Below are 27,127 nucleotides of genomic sequence, written 5' to 3'. Positions count from 1 at the left end.
AGGGGCCTGATAGAGTTAGACTATGAGAATGACAGGGTTCTAAATCTCTCCCAGGGGCCTGATAGAGTTAGACTATGAGAATGACAGGGTTCTACATCTCTCCCAGGTTCCTGATAGAGTTAGACTGTGAGAATGACAGGGTTCTACATCTCTCCCAGGTTCCTGATAGAGTTAGACTGTGAGAATGACAGGGTTCTAAATCTCTCCCAGGGGCCTGATAGAGTTAGACTATGAGAATGACAGGGTTCTACATTTCTCCCAGGGGCCTGATAGAGTTAGACTATGAGAATGACAGGGTTCTACATCTCTCCCAGGGGCCTGATAGAGTTAGACTATGAGAATGCATGTTTCAACACACTGTCTGTTAAGAACAGCAGGTGTGAGTGAGATGAAACCTAAACCCTCACGTTGTTTGGGGGTAAATCCCTCACTAATCGCTCCCTCAGGAATCTCAGTCAGGTATGTGTCACTGGCAACAGGAAAGCCAGACAGCCAGTCACATCTCACTAACACAGCACTACTAACCCCTCCTCCCTCTAGTAAATCTATTTGCTGACCTGGCCTGACGTCTGGCCTTTCAACTTTGACCCCTCAGCATAGTCACTGACCCGTCTAAACACATGTGATGGTCACATGGGGTTTGACACCAGAGCGAGGGTTGAGGGTGGGGGTGCAGAACGACAGAGACTTTAGAGGAAGAGTTATACATACCAATGTTTTACATGAGAGAACAATAAAGATGTTTTACATAAGAGAACAATAAAGATGTTTTACATAAGAGAACAATAAAGATGTTTTACATAAGAGAACAATAAAGATGTTTTACATGAGAGAACAATAAAGATGTTTTACATAAGAGAACAATAAAGATGTTTAACATGAGAGAACAATAAAGATGTTTTACATGAGAGAACAATAAAGATGTTTTACATGAGAGAACAATAAAGATGTTTTACATAAGAGAACAATAAAGATGTTTTACATGAGAGAACAATAAAGATGTTTTACATGAGAGAACAATAAAGATGTTTTACATGAGAGAACAATAAAGATGTTTTACATGAGGGAACAATAAAGATGTTTTACATGAGAGAACAATAAAGATGTTTTACATAAGAGAACAATAAAGATGTTTTACATGAGAGAACAATAAAGATGTTTTACATGAGAGAACAATAAAGATGTTTTACATGAGGGAACAATAAAGATGTTTTACATGAGGGAACAATAAAGATGTTTTACATGAGAGAACAATAAAGATGTTTTACATGAGAGAACAATAAAGATGTTTTACATGAGAGAACAATAAAGATGTTTTACATGAGAGAACAATAAAGATGTTTTACATGAGAGAACAATAAAGATGTTTTACATGAGGGAACAATAAAGATGTTTTACATGAGAGAACAATAAAGATGTTTTACATGAGATAACAATAAAGATGTTTTACATGAGGGAACAATAAAGATGTTTTACATGAGGGAACAATAAAGATGTTTTACATGAGGGAACAATAAAGATGTTTTACATAAGATAACAATAAATATGTTTTACATGAGGGAACAATAAAGATGTTTTACATGAGAGAACAATAAAGATGTTTTACATGAGGGAACAATAAAGATGTTTTACATGAGAGAACAATAAAGATGTTTTACATGAGAGAACAATAAAGATGTTTTACATGAGGGAACAATAAAGATGTTTTACATGAGGGAACAATAAAGATGTTTTACATGAGGGAACAATAAAGATGTTTTACATGAGAGAACAATAAAGATGTTTTACATGAGAGAACAATAAAGATGTTTTACATGAGGGAACAATAAAGATGTTTTACATGAGGGAACAATAAAGATGTTTTACATGAGGGAACAATAAAGATGTTTTACATGAGAGAACAATAAAGATGTTTTACATGAGAGAACAATAAAGATGTTTTACATGAGAGAACAATAAAGATGTTTTACACGAGAGAACAATAAAGATGTTTTACATGAGAGAACAATAAAGATGTTTTACATGAGGGAACAATAAAGATGTTTTACATGAGGGAACAATAAAGATGTTTTACATAAGAGAACAATAAAGATGTTTTACATGAGGGAACAATAAAGATGTTTTACATGAGGGAACAATAAAGATGTTTTACATGAGGGAACAATAAAGATGTTTTACATGAGAGAACAATAAAGATGTTTTACATGAGGGAACAATAAAGATGTTTTACATGAGGGAACAATAAAGATGTTTTACATGAGAGAACAATAAAGATGTTTTACATGAGGGAACAATAAAGATGTTTTACATGAGAGAACAATAAAGATGTTTTACATGAGAGAACAATAAAAATGTTTTACATGAGAGAACAATAAAGATGTTTTACATGACAGAACAATAAAGATGTTTTACATGAGAGAACAATAAAGATGTTTTACATGAGGGAACAATAAAGATGTTTTACATGAGGGAACAATAAAGATGTTTTACATGAGAGAACAATAAAGATGTTTTACATGAGGGAACAATATAGATGTTTTACATGAGGGAACAATAAATATGTTTTACATGAGAGAACAATAAAGTTTGAGGTAAATATGTGTGGTCAGGTCAGCATTAGAGGTGTGGTTGGCAATCCATACTGTACCTCGAACCTGTCAGGGTCCGCGCCTCCCGCCTGACCCACGAAGATGCCCGCCCCCCTGTCCAGCTCCATGTCATCCGGCGAGCGCTCCAACTTCACCGTCTTCCCAGAGGCGTCGCACCCCATGAAGAAGGTCACCTGGTCGTTGAACACGGACAGAGAGAACTTGGTCCAGGAGACTAGGTCCAGGGAGGGCACGGTGAAACTAGCGGCCAGGTACGAGGCCTCCGAGTCGGGCTCTGTGTAGTAGAACAGAATCTTCTGATTCCTGCCGTCAGCGTCCGGGGCGCTCAGCTTCACCCCCACGTACATGAACTTCTGGGAGGCGTCTGTGATGGAGAAGAGGACCCCGGGGCTGGAGGGGAGGATTTGGAAGACCAGGGAGAAGTCTCTGTAGAAGGGGTTGGGGAGGTGGGCCAGGGCCGGCTGTCCTGCAGCAGTCAGCCCATCCTGCCCTCCGAAGTAGTAGGCGGGTTTCCCCCCCGGACCGGCCTGGGAATCATCAGGAGGCAGGTCTCCGATCAGCTGCAGTAGAGTCACACCACTCTCTGCTGAAGGGGAGGAGACAGGACAGGAGGTGAGGTTACACACACGAAGTCAGCGCTTACAGTACAGGAGTCCCATTGTCCCAGTTCAGAAACAAAGCACTAGCCCTTACTTAGGTCCCAGGGCACTGTGTAGATCTGAAAACATTGGATAGCAGTATAATAAAAATGTCACCTTGCATTCTGATTTGTCCAATTCTTTCAGACTAGTCTACATGAAGTGCCCAGGGCTTCTTTCAGATCTAGTCTACATGAAGTGCCCAGGGCTTCTTTCAGACGAGACTACATGAAGTGCCCAGGGCTTCTTTCAGATCTAGTCTACATGAAGTGCCCAGGGCTTCTTTCAGATCTAGTCTACATGAAGTGCCCAGGGCTTCTTTCAGATCTAGTCTACATGAAGTGCCCAGGGCTTCTTTCAGACGAGACTACATGAAGTGCCCAGGGCTTCTTTCAGATCTAGTCTGCATGAAGTGCCCAGGGCTTCTTTCAGATCTAGTCTGCATGAAGTGCCCAGGGCTTCTTTCAGATCTAGTCTACATGAAGTGCCCAGGGCTTCTTTCAGATCTAGTCTGCATGAAGTGCCCAGGGCTTCTTTCAGATCTAGTCTACATGAAGTGCCCAGGGCTTCTTTCAGATCTAGTCTACATGAAGTGCCCAGGGCTTCTTTCAGATCTAGTCTACATGAAGTGCCCAGGGCTTCTTTCAGATCTAGTCTACATGAAGTGCCCAGGGCTTCTTTCAGATCTAGTCTACGTGAAGTGCCCAGGGCTTATTTCAGATCTAGTCTACATGAAGTGCCCAGGGCTTATTTCAGATCTAGTCTACATGAAGTGCCCAGGGCTTCTTTCAGACTAGTCTACATAAAGTGCCCAGGGCTTCTTTCAGATCTAGTCTACATGAAGTGCCCAGGGCTTCTTTCAGATCTAGTCTACATGAAGTGCCCAGGGCTTCTTTCAGATCTAGTCTACATGAAGTGCCCAGGGCTTCTTTCAGATCTAGTCGACATGTAGTGCCCAGGGCTTCTTTCAGACGAGACTACATGAAGTGCCCAGGGCTTCTTTCAGATCTAGTCTACATGAAGTGCCCAGGGCTTCTTTCAGATCTAGTCGACATGTAGTGCCCAGGGCTTCTTTCAGACGAGACTACATGAAGTGCCCAGGGCTTCTTTCAGATCTAGTCTACATGAAGTGCCCAGGGCTTCTTTCAGACGAGACTACATGAAGTGCCCAGGGCTTCTTTCAGATCTAGTCTACGTGAAGTGCCCAGGGCTTCTTTCAGATCTAGTCTACATGAAGTGCCCAGGGCTTCTTTCAGATCTAGTCTACATGAAGTGCCCAGGGCTTCTTTCAGACGAGACTACATGAAGTGCCCAGGGCTTCTTTCAGATCTAGTCGACATGTAGTGTGACCTGGTGTGACCTTACCACATGTAACATACAGTGTATTAAATAATTAAATAAGATGATTTTCAAATAAAACATTGAATATAAAAGCTGCAAAACATTATCCAAAATATAAACCATCAACTTAGTGAATATCATTGGTGTTTTATATGAGGGTTACAGCATGAAATATATATCTATTTATTTTATTTTACTATAAATTGGTTGACAATGTTTCAGTGTCAAACTGGTGGCAGTTGTGAAAAAAGTCAATAGTTGTACGAGTTGCAGTTTCATTATTTAGTCTATTTTCTCCTGAACCAGATGGTCTGTATACTAGAAACCTGTGGCCAATATGGACACAGATATTTAAATACATAATCCTATATACTGTATGAATACATTTTGTAAAAGTTATTCAAGTATCAATGACCAAAGTTATGATAGATTGACACATATTTTCTGTTAATTACCAAAAAGGACTGAAGATTCCGGTAACTTTGGTAAACTACTGGTAGCTTTGCAACCCTAGTTCTACCTGGAATCAAAAAGGGTTCTTCTACTATGGGGACAGCCGAATAATCATTTTAGCTTCTAGACAGCTCCTTTTTTTCTAAGCTTGTACCATCTTCCTTTACCATACCCCCAAACTTAACCCTCAGCTGAACAGCCAAACTGATCCTGAGTCAGTTGTTAAGGGCATAGAGTAAGCATACACAGAGTACATTATCATTGACATGAGGTTACCGAAGGGTACAAGGGCACAGTGCAGTAGCAGATTAGAAAGCATCATGCCTTGATTGGTGTGCTGTGCTTCACCAAGTGACTTAGCCAGGATGAGTGCCTCAGGCCATAGACATACATGTGCAGTGGAGTAAACAACATAGCCACTGGGCAAAAACTGGTTGAATCAACGTTGTTTCCACATCGTTTCAACAACAAAAAATGATATGTGATGATGCTCACATTATCTTTCAAGCGCAGCAGTAAGCCTGACTGACCAAGGTAGGTAGTAGATGTCAAATAAAAGCAAAAATAAGGCTTTATGAAGAGAGTGTTGGGGTTCAGCAGGCAAAGACTGTGTCAAATGAACTTGGGCTGTTTTAGCATGGAAAAACGTCTGACTGTAATCCAGTTCCCATGGACTCAAATAGCCTAGAGGGAAATGAGGAAATTACATGAGACTAACCATCACATTCACATGAAATAGCACCTCTAGGGAACTAAACACTGGACAGACAGACATCCTCTCATGGGTGAACTGTCAGAGTAGATTTATGACAGATGTTTTCAGAAAAGCCCACACTGTACAATGTGAATGTCACACGAACCAGAGATACTTGAGATTTCCTATCCCTCCAGTGATGTAAACTTAAACCGGGGAAGTGGACTCTGTAACACAGTCATTAAGTCTCAGAGGATCTAGACTGAACCATGAGGAGTTATTCCAATAGCTAATGTTGTATCCTAAAAGGGATCTAACTTCTCAATGGCCAAAAGTGGCATTCATAAGTAAGTGCAATATTATATCATACTTAAGCAATAATGCACGAGGGGGTGTGGTATATGGGCCATATACCACAAACCCCCTAGGTGCCTTTTTGCTATTATAAATGGGTTACCAATGTAATTAAAACAGTAACACTTATGGTATAGGGTCTGATACACCACGGATATACCGCAGCTGTCAGCCAATCAGCATTCAGGATTCTAAGATTATACAACGGGTGGGTCTAAATCCTGAATGCTGATTGGTTAAAATCGCATTCTAGCCAGTGTCTATTCTACAAGTTACCACGGGCTAAATCTATAAATGCCCTTTCAGGTGAGTAAGCCTACATTTTAAAATGCATCATGTCTCATATTAGTATCTTACTTCCAGTTGTGACTTGTGTGAACGGCATTTATTTGACTATTGGATACTACTTGGGTGCAGCCCTTGGACAGCAACCAATACAGAAGGACTATTGTACTACATCCTAAAAGGAATTGGAACAAGAGACTCAACACTTTTTGGACTAATCCCAAACATATGTTTCCACACACTAACACAGCAACACCACATAGTCTGTACAGTCTGTACTCACTCCCACACCATATTGCTAAGCCAGCTAGGGTCTCACTGGACACTGCTGTTATGCTATCTACATTCTAAACCTGCAAGTTAACCGAAGCTTAGCTGAAGATCCTGTGGGATTTCAGCCAATTAGTGGGAGGCAGAGAGGGCGAGGGGGAGGCAGCTTCTCATCGGATGCACCTGTTATTGGTCCATCTGACAGGGCGCTAGGGCAGTCACAGCTGTGGCCCGGTTAGCCCAACACTAACCAAACACTACCGTAGATACTAACCCAACACTACCGCAGCCACTAACCAAACACTACCGCAGACACTAACCCAACACTACCACAGATACTAACGCAGCACTACCGCAGATACTAACCCAACACTACCGCAGACACTAACCCAACACTACCACAGACACTAACCCAACACTACCGCAGACACTAACCCAACACTACCGCAGACACTACCGCAGACACTAAACCAACACTACCGCAGACACTACCGCAGACACTAACCCAACACTACCGCAGACACTACCGCAGACACTAACCCAACACTACCGCAGACACTACCGCAGACACTAACCCAACACTAACCCAACAGTACCGCAGACACTAACCCAACACTACCGCAGACACTAACCCAACACTACCGCAGACACTAACCCAACACTACCACAGACACTAACCCAACAGTACCGCAGACACTAACCCAACACTACCGCAGACACTAACCAACACTACCGCAGACACTAACCAACACTACCGCAGACACTACCCCAACACTACCACAGTCACTAACCCAACACTACCGCAGACACTAACCCAGCACTACTGCAGGCACTAACTCAGCACTACCACAGACACTAACCAATACTACCACAGACACTAACCTAACACTATCGCAGGCACTAACCCAGCACTACCGCAGACACTACCGCAGACACTAACCAACACTACCGCAGACACTAACCCAACACTATCGCAGGCACTAACCCAGCACTACCGCAGACACTAACCCAACACTACCGCAGACACTACCGCAGACACTAACCCAACACTACCACAGACAATAACCCAACACTACCACAGACACTAACCCAACACTACCGCAGACACTAACCCAACACTACCACAGACACTAACCCAACACTACCGCAGACACTAACCCAACACTACCGCAGACACTAACCCAACACTACCGCAGACACTAACCCAACACTACCGCAGACACTAACCCAACACTACCACAGACACTACTGCAGACACTACCGCAGACACTAACCCAACACTACCGCAGACACTAACCCAACACTACCACAGACACTACTGCAGACACTAACCAACACTACCGCAGACACTAACCAACACTACCGCAGACACTAACCCAACCCTACCCCAACACTACTGCAGACACTAACCCAACACTACCGCAGACACTAACCCAACACTACCGCAGACACTAAACCAACACTACCGCAGACACTAAACCAACACTACCGCAGACACTAACTCAACACTAACCCGAGTCACAAAAGAGCCTCAGGGAGTAACTGATTTCTGTCTACCAAACATAACAAGGAACGACAATGAAAAAGTTAGATAAGAGAGGCAGAACAAAAGAGGAGTTTGGAATGTATTCACTATAGCTGTCAGAAAGTATTGTCAGTTACATACCAGCCATGTTTACCAACATGGATGTCATAACAGAGAATCCATCGACTCACTCACTTGTACTGCAATATACAAAATCAACTGGGACTGAGTTGCACTGCATTGAATGGGGAGTCCCATGCAGGCATATGTCGTGTTGACAGAGGAGAACGTGGGAACACCACAACCACATCCCAGGATCACATTTCATTTCAGTCATTTAGCAGCTGAGCCACTTGGGACCAGGGTGGCTGGCCAGGCAGGCAGCTTCCCTTCCCTGTTCCCAATCTGACATGATTCCATGATTCTCCACACTGGTCTGATCCTTCACGCTATCCTGGCAACGCTCAGAGACGTTCCACAGCACTGCAGTAATAGGGAACCTTACAGCGTTCCAGGGATTCCCAGTCAGATATAGATTAAGGGAATATCCTGTCAATTACGTACTGCTGATGTCCCATCCCAATAGGGAATATATTCCCATCTCCCCCAGATTGGGAAATCCATGGCCTACAGTGCCCATTTTAAATTTGCAAAAAAATCTAAAAACCTGTAATTGCTTTGTCATTATGGGGTATTGTGTGTAGATTGATGAGGAAAATAAACAATTTAATCAATTTTAGAATAAGACTGCAATGTGGAAAAAGTGAAGGGGTCTGAAAACTGAATGCACTGTATGAACCCTGATCTCTGTATGTCACCGGAAATATCATGAGCTTCCATATTTGGAATAACATGGAAGCATCATTTTGTGAAGTGAGTGGCCTCAATGCATGCACTGACCATAGAATGTCATGCACAAACTAAAGAACCCAAAACAAGGATATGTGTGTGTGTGTGCGTGTGTGTTTGTTTGTGTGTCTGTGTGTGTGTGTGTGTGTCTGTCTATGCATGTGAGTGTGTATGTGTGTGTGTGTGTGTGTGTGTCTATGCATGTGTGTGTGTGTGTGTGTGTGTCTATGCATGTGAGTGTGTGTGTGTGTGTGTGTGTGTGCGTGTGCGTGTGCGTGTGTGTGTGTGTGTGTGTGTGTGTGTCTATGCATGTGAGTGTGTGTGTGTCTATGCATGTGAGTGTGTGTGTGTGTGTGTGTGTGTGTGTGTGTGTGTGTGTGTGTGTGTGTGTGTGTGTGTGTGTGTGTGTGTGTCTATGCATGTGAGTGTGTGTGTGTCTATGCATGTGAGTGTGTGTGTCTATGCATGTGAGTGTGTGTGTGTGTGTGTGTGTGTGTGTGTGTGTGTGTGTGTGTGTGTGTGTGTGTGTGTCTGTGCATGTGAAAATGGACCATGTGGGAATCCAATAAGCTTGTTAAGTACAGTACCCAGCGTCTGGGCCCAGAGGCCAGCACAACAGGCCTGCCAGTCTAAACATGCTGAAGTGGCTTGGGACGAGGCCTAACGACTGGCTCTCAGACCATGACTAAGCTGATGTGTGGTGGGTGGTTTCAGTGAAGCACAAAATGGCTGCCATGTTGTATCACCCAGGTAGGTGCTAGTGGATGAGGGTGAGTTACGGTATGAAATACTTTTAGACATGATTGAAAGCACTATACGAATACAATCTAGAAAAACCGTGAGAAATCTTGTAGCTTCAAAAACCCTCCTTGCCAATGAATACATACACCAACCTGCAGTCATTCATATCCATAACAACACATTACACTGAGAATGAATCAATCTTCCTTAGTGAATAAAAGAAACAGTTACATTTATGTCAGTGTTGAAATTTGATATATTTAGCTGTATATACAGTGCATTCAGAAAGTATTCAGACCCCTTGACTTTTTCAACATTTTGTTACGTTACAGCCTTATTCTAAAATTGATTTAAAAAAATGTTTCCCTTATCAATCTACACACAATACCCCATAATGACTTAGCAAAAAAAGGTTTAGATATTTTTGCAAATGTATTAAAAATAAACAAAATAGGACGTTTTACGTAAGTATCATACCCTTTACTCAATTACAGCCTCAAGTCTTCTTGGGTATGACGCTACAAGTTTGGCACACCTGTATTTGGGGAGTTTCTCCCATTTTCCTCTTAAGATCCCCTCAAGCTCTGTCAGATTGGATGGGGAGCGTCGCTGCACCTCTATTTTCAGGTCTCTCCAGAGATGTTTGATCGGGTTCAAGTCCGGACTCTGGCTGGGCCACTCAAGGACATTCTGAGAAAACCCGAAAACACTTCTGCGTTGTCTTGGCTGTGTGCTTAGGATCGTTGTCCTTCTGGAAGGTGAACCTTCGTCCCAGTCTGAGGTCCTGAGCACTCTGTACTTTGCTCTGTTCATCTTTCCCTCGATCCTGACTAGTCTCCCAGTCCCTGCCACTGAAAAATATCCCCACAGCATGATGCTGCTACCCCCATGCTTCACCGTAGGGATGGTGCCAGGTTTCCTCCAGACATGACGCTTGGCATTTAGGCCAAAGAGTTTAATCTTGGTTTCATCAGACCAGAGAATCTTGTTTGGGTTTGGGTTCTTTGTCACCTCCCTGACCAACGCCCTTCTCCTCCGATTGCTCAGAATGATGGAGGCCACTGTGTTCTTGAGGACCTTCATTGCTGCAGAAATGTTTTGGTAACCTTCCTTAGATCTGTGCCTCGACACAATCCTGCCTCGGAGCTCTACGGACAACTCATTTGACCTCATGGCTTGGTTTTGGCTCTGACATGCACTGTCAACTGTGGGACCTTATATAGGCAGGTGTGTGCCTTTCCAAATCATGTAAAATCAATTTAATTTAGCACAGGTGGACTCCAATCAAGTTGTAGAAACATCTCAAGGATGATCAATGGAAACAGAATGCACCTGAGCTCCATTTTTGAATCTCATAGCAAAGGGTCTGAATACTTATGTAAATAAAAAAAACTGTTTTTGCATTGTGATTATGGGGTAATATGTATAGATTGATGAGGGGAAAAAATAATGTAATCCATTTCAGAATAAGTCTGTAATGTGACAAAATATGGAAAAAGTCAAGGGGCCTGAATACTTTCCGTATGTACTGTATAACGTTATTTTATCCCCTCGCCTCTCTATCCTATCTTCATCCTCTCCTCTTCACTTCTGTTATCCTAGCAAAGAGCTTCCTCTTAAAACAAGCCAAGAGGGCGTACATAAAATGTCCCACAACCCAAACATTGACTCAACTACAATCCATCTAGTTACCTCACGTCTGAGTTTCACTCTGTTTTAAATAAACTTAGGTATGTCACAGTGAACAATAAAAAAGTTAACAGAATGCTACTTCGCTGTAAAATGCTTCATTGCCTCGAGACCGCGCTGAAGCAATGGTGCTGTTCTCTTCGTCTGAAAACTGTAATAAGTAATTGTTTGGGAAAATCAGAAGGCCTACTCACTATGTGCAAAGAGCAACAGAAAACAATTTCCCTAATTCAATGATGCATCAGAGAGACCCAGAGGCCGTACACCAAACAACTGTTTGTTTAAACGTCCAGGTTCCAAGATGACAGTGCCAAAAACTACTGTACGGACACAAGAATGTACTTTAATTACAATAATGTAAGTAGCCGGTGGCCTCCCGAGAGGCGCAGTGGTCTAAGGCACTGCATCGCAGTGCTAGCTGTGTCACTAGAGATCCTGGTTAGAGTCCAGGTTCTGTCGCAGCCGGCCGAGACCGGGAGACCCATGGGCCGGTGCACAATTGGCCCAGTGTCGTTCGGGTTAGGGGAGGGTTTGGCCGGCAGGTATGTCCTTGCCCCATCGCGCACTAGCGACTCCTGTGGCGGGTCGGGCACAGTGCACGCTGACACGGTCGCCAGGTGCACGGTGTTTCCTCCGACACATTGGTGCGGCTGGCTTCCGGGTTGAGCAGTCATTGTGTCAAGAAGCAACCCTTGGCACGGTTGTGTTTCAGAGGACGCACGGCTCATGACCTTCACCTCTCCCGAGTTCGTACGGGAGTTGCAGCAATGGGACAAGACTGTAACTACCAATTGGATACCACGAAATTGGGGAGAAAAAGGGGTAAAAAATTTAATAAAATAAATGTACGTAGCCAAAAGTGAAACCATCATCATTGTTTATTGGTGCTAACTTGCAATGCTTGTTAGAGGTGGTGACAAGCCCATCAAAGACAATTGGAACAGGCTTTAATGTGAGACACTGATCTTACTGTACCAGAAACAGACAGATGTCAGCTGGTGTTTGAGATATAGAGTATCTAACGCCACTTTCCATCCTCTCCAAGGACCCCCCTGTTAGAAAGTCTGAATGGTCCAACCTCTCCAGCTGTGACACATCCCAGAGGACCAGACCAACTGGACCCGGAGAGCTACAGAAAGGGGAGCAGTGCCAGAACTGAAAGCCCATCAGTTAACACTTCAGAGTGAGGCAACACAGCTGTGACATCTATGGCATTTCCACTGTTCCCAGGTCAGCCCTTAATCCATATTTGACCAAACCCCGGGTATGGTCAGTTAAAGATGACTGATGGTGGAACAGGAAACAAGAAAGCAGAGCACTCCACAGAGATGACATCACTAAATCCAACCTTGTACATTGGCTCAATTTGCTGAAAATCAGCCCCATTCTGCTATTCAAGCTAATGGTTGGATTGGTCACACATAACATAACATAACATTTGGCGCCACAGCAGGTAGGTTTTCTCTGGCAAGGGCCCATCTTTCAGAGATTTTGCCCATACTTGGAATCCTCTGGGAATTCAACTGTCTGCAGTGATTTGGGTTGGTATACTGTAGAGCAAGGGTTTTGCTACCTACATACCTATAACATCCATTTAAATAACAGATATTACAAACATCAACACTTGTTTATTACGAAACATGATCCACTGCATGATAACATCAATGCGGGCAACAAGCATGCTACACCACCCACTTGTTTCCCAGTGAACCAACGTGAACCTTCACATGTAATGAACTGGTAAATCCCCGACACAAACGACTCTCTCTTTCTCTTTGTTTTTCTCTTTACTCTTCTTCACATGGATGACTGGACGTTTCATTGACTCATTTCGACCGTTACTGAAAGACTGTGTAAAAATGTGGGTGAGACCCATGACCCCTCGTGGAGATTCAGTGCCCCGGTCTGGCCCGAATCAGACAGCTCCTTCTTGGAAGGGGGCACGCAAGGACACCCTCACCCTTTCTCCCAAACCAGAGGGCAGAATCGCAACACTCTTCCCCAGAGCAGATCATTGTCCATGAATCTACCACCCCCAGCCACGCACCCCATACTGTCCATAACAGCACCAGTGTGGATGAGATGAAACCATTGTTCAGACTGCAGTAGTCTGCTCTGCTGAGAAGGCATCATTCACTCCTCCTAGAAACATTCTTCACTCCAATCCTCATGCTCACTGATTTCAGACATTGATTGAGTCCCAGAAATACTAGAATGCAGTATGGAGGCTATGTAATATAAAGATGGCGAATCTCGAATCTCGATAAGGGTCGGATTGATTGTCGCCCACCAAGCCAAATTCCAATGGTACAGATAGATAGTGGCGTGAAAATGCTTTGTAGATTGACAGAGACAAGATGGTTGACCCTCTTCAGCCAGATAGTTGAGTCAAATCTTAAGATGGCTGTTTGTAATAGTTTGTTTCCATCCTTCTACCTATAGGCCCATCATCAGCCTACCCATCAACCCATGCATCCCTTCATCCATCTCCACCTCTCATGCTGATAGGACAAACTTAGTGAACTCAGTAAAACAGGATACTGGAATAGAAAAAGGCACAACAGTGGTAGAGAGGCCTAAGGGACAGTCCCCATAAAACAGACTAACATCAACTCCACAACAAAACAGGGACTTTCCATTTAAACTCCCATCTCAAATGACAAGTGAACTCAAGTAAACAAAGGAAAGAGTGCACTGTGTGTGTGTGTGTGTGTGTGTGTGTGTGTGTGTGTGTGTGTGTGTGTGTGTGTGTGTGTGTGTGTGTGTGTGTGTGTGTGTGTGTGTGTGTGTGTGTGCATGTGTGTGTGTGTGCGTGTGTGCGTGTGTGTGTGTGTGCGTGTGTGCGTGTGTGTGTGTGTGTTTGATTCAGTGTGTATGTACAAGTCTAGGAATGCATCCCAGAAGAGAACGACATGCTGACAAGCACGTGCTGTTCCACTGCTTTGCTTGGCAAACTGAAGCACCAAATGAACATGTTCTGAAGTAATTTATCTTGTCGGGCAAAAACACGACGAGTGCAAACTATGATGAAATGAGTACAGCCAATATAAGGAAACAGTCTTTCTATCCTGTCTCATATTGACCTATTCTGTCATGTATTACAACTAAAGGAAAACAGTGACATATCTATATACTGGTACACTGCTATGCATTTCTTTTAAATGAGCCTTCCAAAAATAGTGGCTTTACAGCCTAACCCCTATTTTATAGGACTATGGTTTATGATAACATTTCAACTTTATCTAAACTCCTACCCTACTTGGTAAAAGTAAAGTTAACACGGACAATGAAAAACATTTTCAATAACATGCTAAGAAACCTGAGCACTTACAAATCCCCACGGGAAAACAGCTGTGTGATAAATATGGCTTGATGCGTTTAATGTGCTGTGACTCTGAACTCAGACAATCAATTCTCCCATGCATACTCAGCAGGGAATGATTTATTGACCTGTCATAGCCTGCTGAGCTAAAGCCCAGGTAGAGCTTATAGAAGTCTTCCTGTTCCTTTGTGGGTTCGGTACGAGCATATCTGAATACTCATAAATGCTGTATTGGGAAGAATGCAGGACATGTATTTTCCACTGTCTGAAAACAACATGCTGTGGCATGATTTTGTCTCATGCTTCATGTATATTTCATGGGTTGTCTCCACTCTACGCAGACAAAACATTATTATTAACGTTAACATTCATACACAACATGCAAATGGTCCCAGGTTGGTGGTCTATAGTGCCGGTCAGTCATGCTTGTGTTCATGTCACACTTCTGAGCACGTGCAGTGGAGTATGATTGACCCCAAAACAAGGTACAATCATCAGCAGTCCCTGACTGAAAGTCCACACAAGCATTTTGAAGGATAACGCGTGTCTATGCTGCGTCACAAAGGTGTGTTAAACACACGTGCACAAGCCCACACACACACACACACACACACACACACACACACACACACACACACACACACACACACACACACACACACACACACACACACACACACACACACACACACACACACACACACACACACACAGCTGACCAGACAACCGGATTCAAAATGTATCTCCAAACAGGATACATTCTAACCCGCGGTTTTACCTTTCCGATGACTAACTGACACGCATGGCGGACACCGCAACCCCGCCTCCTGATCCCTGTCGGGCAGCAAATTACACTCTACAGGAAGTCGCCCGTCATCCAGGGCTGGCCAGCAGCTGTCTTGCAGGACTTGGCAGAAGCTGCAGCAGGGCAGCAGGGGAACCTTGTCGAGCACCTGGCCAGGCAGCGGGCACCTGGGCACGAGGAGGAGGCAGAGGAACCATTCGGCTCCATGGTGGCACCCCGCCTTGGCCAGCCACGCCCACTCTCTCAGGGCCACGCCAACCTCCTCCACAGAGGTGTGGTTCAGGAAGTTGGGCAGCGAGAAATGCTTCGACCCCCTTGATATGCAGATCGGCCAATCAGAGGACACGAGGTGGCAGGTTCCATTGTGGTCATGAGAAGTGATGTCAGAGAGGTTGGTCTTTGGTTCGCCCTGTTTCACCCCCTCAACCCCTGTGAGGTCATCTGTTAGGTTAGTGGGGAGAACCAAGCTTTCCCTTTCTCCAAGCCCTGACCCCGAACCCGAGCCGGTCCCTGAACCTACACCAGACTCAACCCCCGATCCAAACCCAGACCCTACACCAGACGCTGAACCAGACCCTGATCCTGAACCCATCTCAGACCCAGACCCAGATCCTTCCTTAGACCCAGACCCAGACCCAGATCCTTCCTTAGACCCAGACCCATATCCTTCCCCAGACCCAGATCCTTCCTTAGACCCAGACCCAGATCCTTCCCCAGACCCAGATCCTTCCTTAGACCCAGACCCAGATCCTTCCCCAGACCCAGATCCTTCCTTAGACCCAGACCCAGATCCTTCCCCAGACCCAGATCCTTCCTTAGACCCAGACCCAGATCCTTCCCCAGATGCAGATCCTTCCTTAGACCCAGACCCAGATCCTTCCCCAGACCCAGATCCTTCCTTAGACCCAGACCCAGATCCTTCCCCAGACCCAGATCCTTCCTTAGACCCAGACCCAGATCCTTCCCCAGACCCAGACTCCTCCTTATTAACCGTCTGTGTGGTAGGGCTCGCCACTCCACCGTCAGTCCAAGTGGTTGGGGTCGCGTCCCACGTCTGCACAAACTTACGGATCCCATCAGCCACGTTGATGATTTCTGCCCCAACCCCTGCCAGGTTCTCCTCACCTCTCTTGGGCTGTCCTCCTGCCTTGCCAAGTGGCGGAGCCTTCGTTGGGGCTTGGGTAGTAGGATCAGGGTCCTTGTTCCAGAACCAAGCATCCAGATGACCTGCGCTGAGAGCCAGGAGAAGGCCCAACCACAACGTCATCTTAGACATCCCGCTCCTTCAACCCACCGTCACCCAGAACCTCCTTGTCTGAGAGTATAGATTCCACAACAAACACTGGATCCAACAAGCACGGAGTTCTGTCTGTGTTCTTACTGTTCCTCCACCTACTAACCGGCTAGTCAACAGTCACTCAAGCCCCCTCTGTCCATAAGGCACACTGTTAGCATGCACACACACACTGACCCTCCCTCTAGCACTGCTCACTGTTTCACTCCATGCGCCAGTCCACTGCAGAATCACACACACACACACACACACACACACACACACACACACACACACACACACACACACACACACACACACACACACACACACACACACACACACACACACACACACACACACACACACACACACACACACACACATGAGGAGGCGGGGTTACTGTGCTGGAGAGGGGCTTCATTGCTAAATATGAATTTCTCCCTCACATTCTGGCCCCTCCCTCCTGTTGCTAGGTTGATGAGTGGGTCCCCCTCATACACACAGTCCTCAATGAAGAGAACATGCACACTGACACACACACACAGACAGAAGACACACCACACCACACACAGAGAGAGACAGAGAGAGACAGAGAGAGAGAGAGAGAGAGAGGGAGGGAGGGAGACCCATTCACTGGGTTCATATAGTATCTCTACCATTACAAATGTGAATAGGTTGGTGAACTCCATAATCTACTCACAGCTCTTGTAAAAATATACGACATAACTGGCCATACCTTTGAGGTCATTCATTATTTTACAGCTGTGTCAGTGAGTGAGTTTGTGACCAAATGAGACAGAGCGAAGGATGAAGAAAATGAGGGAGAACAGCTGAGAGCGGAGAGGTTCAGGAGGAGCGTATCTGATAGATGTTTTAAGCTCTCGGCCCCCAGGGGCCTAACGGCCAGCCCATTGCCTCATCTGAGAAAAACGTCCAGTAATTTCCCCGCTCCATGGTTCCCACAGCCTGGCTCAGTCCTGGGTGCCCCTGATGCCCAGTTACCCCGTCACCCCTGTCCCTGTCCGCCTTCACTATCCAGCTGTTGCACATTCCTCCTGACACAGACAGACCTCCCACAACCCTGCTACCCCTCCTAAACCCCTAATGCACCCCTAATGCACCCCAACCACATGACTGATAGACTCCTAGAGAAGCACTGGTATCTCATTCTGCTGGAAAGGTTACACACACACACATACACACACACACACACACACACACACACACACACACACACATATGCATGTGGTTACTGTAGGTTGTTATGGTTCAGTTGGACTGGTTTGAACTGGTGTGATGATAACTGTAGGTTGTTATGGTTCAGTTGGACTGGTTTTAACTGGTGTAATGATAACTGTAGGTTGTTATGGTTCAGTTGGTTCAGTTGGACTGGTTTGAAATGGTAATAAAAGGGGTGTTCTTCTGGCTTGCCAGTGTGGCATGGGCCTCTCCACCAGTCTTGGGTTTACACACTGTTCATTTCCAATGCAGTCAAAAATAAGTTGATTTATTGGCTCACAAGCAAGCCCAGAGAAGTTTCTCAATCTGATTGGCATAATACAATCGTTCTGTTCTATTCCACTTACCAGTAAACCACATTCAAATTGTACAATAGCGTTTACAAAATTCAGCTTCATTCATAGCTAAGATGGACAACAAAGTGGTCTCTCTCTCCACCCTCCCTCCCCCTCCTCGCCATACCTCCCTCCCTCCTCTCCCTCTCCCTATCTCCCTCCCTCTCCCTACCTTCGCTCTCTCCCTCCCTCTGTGAGTTGACATGGTGCCCAGGTAACCCTCTCCTCTCAGGGTAAATCACCCATGGAACGGAGGAGTGAATACCTTCCTTATGAAGTCACAGCAGCTAAAATGGCTGGATGCTACCCAACAACCTGCTCACAACAACCTCCTTATTTTGCCAATTGGACTGGGCACCTTTACTACACGGAACCCTACTAATCCTACGCTGGTCTGCCGATAGAACTGCACGAGGAGGCTACAACAGACTTCTTCCGTAGCGAAGTACCTCTAAGGCCCTTCTGCTAGCTTGCTGTCCCCGGCCCGCTACCTGTCTGTATCTCCGTGTCTCCAGCCAGCTTAACTACTCACTGGACCCCTATGACCACTAGGCTACGCATGCCTCTCCCTAATGCCTTGTCCATTGCGGTTCTGGTTAGTGATTATTGTCTTATTTCACTGTAGAGCCTCTAGCTCTGCTCAATATGCCTTAGCTAACCCTTCAGTTCCACCTCCCACACATGCGGTGACATCACCTGGTTAAAGACAATGTTTCTAGAGACAATATCTTTCTAAACCTATGCCTAGGTTTACCTCCACTGTATTCACATCCTACCATACCTTTGTCTGTACATTATGCCTTGAATCTATTCTATCGCGCCCAGAAACCTGCTCCTTTTACTCTCTATTCCGAACGTACTAGACAACCAGTTCTTATAGCCTTTAGCCATACCTTTATCCTACTCCTCCTCTGGTGATGAAGAGGTTAATCCAGGCCCTGCAGTGCCTAGCTCCACTCCCATTCCCCAGGCGCTCTCATTTGTTGACTTCTGTAACCGTTTATTTTAATTTTACTAGGCAAGTCAGTTAAGAACAAATTCTTATTTTCAATGACGGCCTAGGAACAGTGGGTTCTGCCTGTAACTGCCTGTTCAGGGGCAGAACAACATATTTGTACCTTGTCAGCTCAGGGATATGAACTTGCAACCTTTCGGTTACTAGACCAACACTCTAACCCCTAGGCTACTCTGCCGCCCCAAGTCTGTTGTATTCACTGCCTTAGCACACTCTGCCAACCCGGATGTCCTAGCCGTGTCTGAATCCTGGCTTAGGAAGACCACCAAAAACCCTGAAATGTCCATCCCTAACTATAACATTTTCAGACAAGATAGAACTGCCAAAGGGGGCGGAGGGACAATCTACTGCAGAGATAGCCTGCAGAGTTCTGTCATGCTATCCAGGTCTGTGCCCAAACAATTCGAGCTTCTACTTCTAAAAATCCACCTTTCCAGAAACAAGTCTCTCACCGTTTCCGCTTGCTATAGATCACCCTCTACCCCCAGCTGTGCCCTGGACACCATATGTGAATTGATTGCCCCCCATCTATCTTCAGAGCTTGTGCTGCTAGGTGACCTAAACTGGGACATGCTTAACACTCCTCATCCAACTAACCCATTCCCATATTGTATTTATTTATTTATTTTGCTCCTTTGCACCCCAGTATCTCTACTTGCACATTCATCTTCTGCACATCTATCACTCCTGTGTTGAATTACTATATCGTAATTACCTCGTCACTATGGCCTATTTTATTGCCTTACCTCCCTTATCTTACCTCATTTGCACACACTGTATATATACACACTTTTTTTCCTACTGTATTATAGACTGTATGTTTGTTTATTCCATGTGAACTCTGTGTTGTATGTGTCGAACTGCTTTGCTTCACCTTGGCCAGGCCGCAATTGTAAATGAGAACCTGTTCTCAACTAGCCTACCTGGTTAAATAAAGGTGAAATAAAAACAATAAAAAAAACAGTCCAAACATCTTCCGTGACATTCAGCTTTATTATGTATCTAGGGCACAGATAGAAGGGTAAACTACATAAAAACATTGCTGCACTCTTAGAATTGTTTTTGCTATCTAGAACTTAAAAGGGTTCTTCAGCTGTCCCCATAAGGAGAGCCCTTGGAATAACCCTTTTTAGTTCCAGGCAGAACCCTTTTGGGACACAAAAGGGTTCTAAGTGGAACTAAAAAGGTTTTTCCTTAGAACCAAAAAGGGTTTTCCTATGAGGACAGCCGAAGAACCCTTTTGGAACCTTTTTTTTCTAAGAATGTAGCACTGGACAACAGAAAATATTATTGTTTGGTTGTGCTTTGCTGCTTGTTCATACCTGCAAGTAATCTATACCCAGTCCACAGTAGATTAAAACCCCACCCTTTACATAGAGAGCAGAGAGACAAGCACTCCTAATGAAGATCTATAGTCAATGTATCAATATGACTTTATGAGCATTCCACAACCTCCCACAGACATTCTCCATACCCTCCCTTCTATTCCCTCCCTGTCTGTGCTATTCTCTGACCTGATGGTACAAACCCATTTCATGTCTACCAAGCATGCTGACCTGGACTGGGGTATTAGAAGGGTAAATAAACAAACTGGAGGATCATGGTTCAGCGACTAAGAGTAGTGAGAGGTGATGCGTAGAAGCAGCTGGTAGACCACTACACCGTTTGACAGGTTAGGCACACATGCATATGTAACTCTCTCACTCACACACACACACACACACACACACACACACACACACACACACACACACACACACACACACACACACACACACACACACACACACACACACGCACACACACGCGCACACACACACACACACACACACACACACACACACACACACACAGTATTCTTATAGTAAAATGTGTGAATGCATAAGAGTATACCTATAGTCACGTGTGAATGCATATGCATAGATGGAGGGAAACGGTCCAGTCAAGACTATGTGAGTGTTTGTACTGTGTGAATAGTGAAACTGGCCAAAACACAACAAAGGGAGAGAAACATGATACATAACCACAGGGCCAACCAGGTGGTCCTGTCTCAAAGACACTGTGGGTTGGTAACAGGGACAGCTGGGACCACTGAGACCAGGATGGAGAGACTGATGGTCATCCTCATCAGACAGGAAGACTGGCACTGCCTAGCTAGGAGTCTACATGGTTAAAGAACTGGCACTGCCTAGCTAGGAGGTCTACATGGTTAAAGAACTGTCAATGCCTAGCTAGGAGGTCTACATGGTTAAACAAGTGTCACTGCCTAGCTAGTGGTCTACATGGTTAAAGAACTGTCAATGCCTAGCTAGGAGTCTACATGGTTAAATAAGTGTCACTGCCTAGCTAGGGGTCTACATGGTTAAATAAGTGTCACTGCCTAGCTAGGAGTCTACATGGTTAAAGAACTGTCACTGCCTAGCTAGGATTCTACATGGTTAAAGAACTGTCACTGCCAAGCTAGGAGTCTACATGGTTAAAGAACTGTCACTGCCTAGTTAGGAGGTCTACATGGAGAAAGAACTGTCACTGCCTAGCTAGGAGGTCTACATGGAGAAAGAACTGACACTGCCTAGCTAGGAGGTCTACATGGTTAAAGAACTGTCACTGCCTAGCTAGGGGGTCTACATGGTTAAAGAAGTGTCACTGCCTAGCTAGGTTTCTACATGGTTAAAGAACTGTCACTGCCTAGCTAGGTGTCTACATGGGGAAAGAACTGACACTGCCTAGCTAGGAGGTCTACATGGTTAAATAAGAGTCACTGCCTAGCTAGGAGGTCTACATGGAGAAAGAAGTGTCACTGCCTAGCTAGGAATCTACATGGTTAAAGAACTGACACTGCCTAGCTAGGTGTCTACATGGGGAAAGAACTGACACTGCCTAGCTAGGAGGTCTACATGGTTAAATAAGAGTCACTGCCTAGCTAGGAGGTCTACATGGAGAAAGAAGTGCCACTGCCTAGCTAGGAGGTCTACATGGTTAAAGAACTGACACTGCCTAGCTAGGAGGTCTACATGGAGAAAGAACTGACACTGCCTAGCTAGGAGGTCTACATGGAGAGGAGAAAGAACTGACACTGCCTAGCTAGGGGGTCTACATGGTTAAAGAAGTGTCACTGCCTAGCTAGGAGGTCTACATGGTTAAAGAACTGACACTGCCTAGCTAAGGGGTCTACATGGTTAAAGAACTGACACTGCCTAGCTAGGAGGTCTACATGGTTAAATAAGTGTCACTGCCTAGCTAGGGTGTCTACATGAGGAAAGAACTGACACTGCCAAGCTAGGAGGTCTACATGGGGAAAGAACTGACACTGCCTAGCTATGGGGTCTACATGGAGAAAGAACTGACACTGCCTAGCTAGGAGGTCTACATGGGGAAATAACTGACACTGCCTAGCTAGGAGGTCTACATGGTTAAAGAACTGACACTGCCTAGCTAGGGGTCTACATGGAGAAAGAACTGACACTGCCTAGCTAGGAGGTCTACATGGGGAAAGAACTGACACTGCCTAGCTAGGAGGTCTACATGGTTAAAGAACTGTCACTGCCTAGCTAGGAAGTCTACATGGGGAAAGAACTGACACTGCCAAGCTAGGAGGTCTACATGGGGAAAGAACTGACACTGCCTAGCTAGGAGGTCTACATGGAGAAAGAACTGTCACTGCCTAGCTAGGAGGTCTACATGGGGAAAGAACTGACATTGCCTAGCTAGGTGTCTACATGGTTAAATAACTGTCACTGCCTAGCTAGGAGGTCTACATGGTTAAAGAGAAGAGATCTAGAGGGGAAATATGCACATGTCTGTGGTGTGATGCATTTGTCTCCTCATTTGTGTTATATTAACCCAACATGGGTGGACTAACTGTCATAAAATGGTTGGGATATTGTAATGGGTTCTTATCACTGTTACATTTTCTGCTGGTGACAGATCTGAACTATTTGTGTGTAATTGAGGCAAACTATCCAAGTGATGTATTATGAAGAGTATCCAGCTTATCACAAAAAGATCTAAGACTAATTGACCTTCCTTAACATGGGAAAACCATGGATTGCCAATGTACTTACTATACATTACAGGGTTTTTTCTGGATAAAAAAAGGACTAAGGTGGTGGGCGTGGCCAGGGGCGTGGCAATGGGCCTGGGAAAGAACATTTTAGAGGCCTCCATCTTGGCAGGCGAGAGGACATTTTGCTGTTTTCAAAGTAATTTCCTGCAAATCTACACATTTTGTCATGGTTCTGAAAGGAAAGAAATGCTGTTTAAAAGCTCATTTCATTTACGCACATGTGCAAGCACGCACGCACACACACATCCTCTAGTCCTTGGCAAACAGTACTAGAGGACTGTAGAGATCTTCCAAGTAATTAGTTAAGGTTTATGGAAGGGGATTTACAGTGAGAGCATGCCAGGACCCCACATTGTTAAATACCCCCACCACAGCTGTATGGACCCAACCAGGGGCACCACTGAAACAATAATTCTGGCCGGGAATTTGACTCCATCCCAGGCCACCCTGTTCATGCAAACCACCAGACTGCTAATTTTGTAGGCTAACCCTATTTGTTGATGCAACAGGTACCAAACTAGTTATACATTTGGCCACTATGTTCATCTGGGAAGAAAGTTATCCACATTACAATATACAAACATTTGGGACTGACCAACAAGTAGCCTATCTGAACACTGAGTTTTCAAGGTATGCTATGGCTATGGGTGCACCCTAAAACTCACTAGGAATACACCAATCATAGCACATACAAATGTACAAGGTATGCCCCCCGATTACAGTCCTACTGATAATCTCATAAATAAAGCACATATTCATCTAAAATCATAGCCTACATGTTTAGGTTTGTGCCTTTAAGTTGTACCTGAAGGTTCCTGCTCTGAGTCTGACTCTGAACTGACCACCATCAACCAGTCCGCCATTGGACCCAACACAACACTCTCTAACACCCCGGCCATTCACAGCCTCTCACAGACAGTTCAGCACTCCCAGGACATCCACAGCCTCTCACAGACAGTTCAGCACTCCCAGGACATCCACAGCCTCTCACAGACAGTTCAGCACTCCCAGGACATCCAGAGCCTCACACAGACAGCTCAGCACACCCAGGCCATCCAGAGCCTCACACAGACAGTTCAGCACGCTACTTTGTTCTGTATTTATATTTCACCCTTACTCTAACAGAGAACACAGTATAATTTACAACAGCACCTCACAAGATGAGATTGGCAATGGGACAATAAATAGTAGATTAATTGATTGATTTGTAGCCCATGAATTGTCCATGTACTTCATTGGAGGCTACTGAGGGGAGGACGGCTCATAATAATGGGTGGAGTGAAGTGAATGGAATGGTATCCAAAACATGTGCTTGATACCATTCCATTCACTCCATTTCAGCCATTACTATGAGCTGTCCTCCCCTCAGTAGCCTCCACTGATGTACTTGTGGGTTATAGCTATGAGAAGTTGATTTACTGTAAAGAGCTTACAATAAACACAGACACCAGTAGAGGGGAGCATTGAATAGGGAACCATTGCATTTAGGCACCATCATTATGGAGAGGGGTATGGGAATCTGAGTGCAAATAAATTAACAAAAATGCATGAAATGCTGCCATCTACTGTCGAGTGGACTACACACACTACACTGAGATGAGGAAAAAAGCTGTGTCCAGTGTGTGTGTTATTTCACTCATGAGTTCAACTAATACTCACTTACAGTTGAAGTCGGAAGTTGACATACACTTAGGTTGGAGTCATTAAAACGTGTTTTTCAACCACTCCACAAATTTCTTGTTAACAAACTTTAGTTTTGGCAAGTCGGTTAGGACATCTACTTTGTGCATGACACAAGTAATTTTTCCAACAATTGTTTACAGACAGATTATTTAACTTATAATTCACTGTATCACAATTCCAGTGGGTCAGAAGTTTACATACACTAAGTTGACTGTGCCTTTAAACAAAAATGGCTTAAGGACAACAAAGTCAAGGTATTGGAGTGGCCATCACAAAGCCCTGACCTCAATCCTATAGAAATGTTGTGAGCATAACTGAAAAAGCGTGTGCAAGCAAGGAGGCCTACAAACCTGACTCAGTTATACCAGCTCTGTCAGGAGGAATGGGCCAAAATTCACCCAACTTATTGTGGGAAGCTTGTGGAACCCGAGACATTTGACCCAAGTTAAACAATTTAAAGGCAATGCTACCAAATACTAATTGAGTGCATGTAAATTTCTGACCCACTGGGAATATGATGAAAGAAATAAAAGCTGAAATAAATAATTCTCTCTACTATTATTCTGACATTTCACATTCTTAAAATAAAGTGGTGATCCTAACTGACCTAAGACAGGGAATTTGTACTAGGATTAAATGTCAGGAATTGTGAAATGTTAAATTGTTTAATGTGTTTGGCTAAGGTGTACAGTATGTAAACTTCAGACTTCAACGGTATATCTGTCCAGTCCTTTCAGATTTGTGAAGACTGAAGGGATGGGGGCTAGGCAGTAGGGACTGAAATGGAACTGGGCCATGGTCTACTTGCAGAGTGCCCTGATGTACATGCTAAAGGGATGAAGAGAAAAATAGAGGACCTTCTTCAGGCCTTATATTGGCAGTAATGTGACAGAAACCGTCTGTGTGACACTGCCCCCCTCGAACACAATGCCCTCCCCTCTGAACACAACCGTCTGTGTGACACTGCCCCCCTCGAACACAACGCCCTCCCTCCCGAACACAACCGTCTGTGTGACACTGCCCCCCTCGAACACAATGCCCTCCCCCCCGAACACAACCGTCTGTGTGACACTGCCCCCCCCCCCCGAACACAATGCCCTCCCCTCTGAACACAACCGTCTGTGTGACACTGCCCCCCTCGAACACAATGCCCTCCCCCCCGAACACAACCGTCTGTGTGACACTGCCCCCCCCCCCCGAACACAATGCCCTCCCCTCTGAACACAACCGTCTGTGTGACACTGCCCCCCTCGAACACAATGCCCTCCCCCCCGAACACAACCGTCTGTGGTTGTGTTTGGAGGAGGGGGAGCTAGGTTGAACCCACTGTGGGATATCGAAATTGGATTTTTTTCAGAGAGCGAAGCAGGGAATATTCAGAGGAGAGGGTGTAAAACTGAAAAACACTGTTTTTTTTCTCAAGTATCAATGCCGGATTCATTAGAGAAGACAGGAGATAGGAGGAGAGGAAAGCAACACAATAAGATGCTTGTTGTGAAGTATCTTTTAACTAGAGTACAAGGGGACCTTGGTTTCAGGCAACAGCAGAAAGAAATCTGTTGAGATCTGTAAACATATTGTATGATAAAAAAACAACCGTCTATAGATATTCCATATTTAGCTTGTCTACTGTCATCAACCACAAATATATTGACTTTCCCCAACTCAGTAGAAGAGACACAAGAAAAAAAGTTGAGTAGTCCCAACACTTTGATATTCTGCTCAGGATAATGGGGGAGTACTGTGCCTATAGATTTTTGGCACAAACGACCTGGCTCAAAAACATGGTAGTGGAATCATGACTTCAATAACTGTTAGAACAGTGGTCAGAAGAACACAACAAAAAGCACAGGCCTTGTCAGCTTAAGATGTTGAAAAACATGTACGGATCTGATTATGTAAAGTGATCTATAACAGAGCTTTGGTCCACGATGCTTT

At 44.8% G+C, this 27,127-nt stretch overlaps 1 protein-coding gene across 4 annotated transcripts in view; it reads right to left on the bottom strand.

Annotated features, from left to right (window-relative positions):
• LOC139373027 (collagen alpha-1(XVIII) chain-like) overlaps positions 1-27,127 on the bottom strand; it is a 70,488-nt gene that overhangs the window by 20,144 nt on the left and 23,217 nt on the right. For 2 of the 4 annotated variants that reach the window (XM_071113014.1, XM_071113015.1), the window contains exons 1-2: positions 15,549-17,020; positions 2,648-3,195 (exon numbers count right to left, since the gene is read on the bottom strand). In XM_071113014.1, coding sequence (XP_070969115.1) covers positions 2,648-3,195; positions 15,549-16,851 — 1,851 coding nt within the window. In that variant the 5' untranslated portion in view covers positions 16,852-17,020. Of the gene's footprint in view, positions 1-2,647; positions 3,196-15,548; positions 17,021-27,127 lie in introns of those variants that run through there. The other 2 variants (XM_071113016.1, XM_071113017.1) reach the window with 2 other exon arrangements.

The sequence above is a fragment of the Oncorhynchus clarkii genome, chromosome 18 (genome assembly GCF_045791955.1).
Source record: "Oncorhynchus clarkii lewisi isolate Uvic-CL-2024 chromosome 18, UVic_Ocla_1.0, whole genome shotgun sequence".
Classification (NCBI taxonomy): Eukaryota; Metazoa; Chordata; class Actinopteri; order Salmoniformes; family Salmonidae; genus Oncorhynchus; species Oncorhynchus clarkii.
This window is presented reverse-complemented; position numbering and strand designations above follow the sequence as displayed.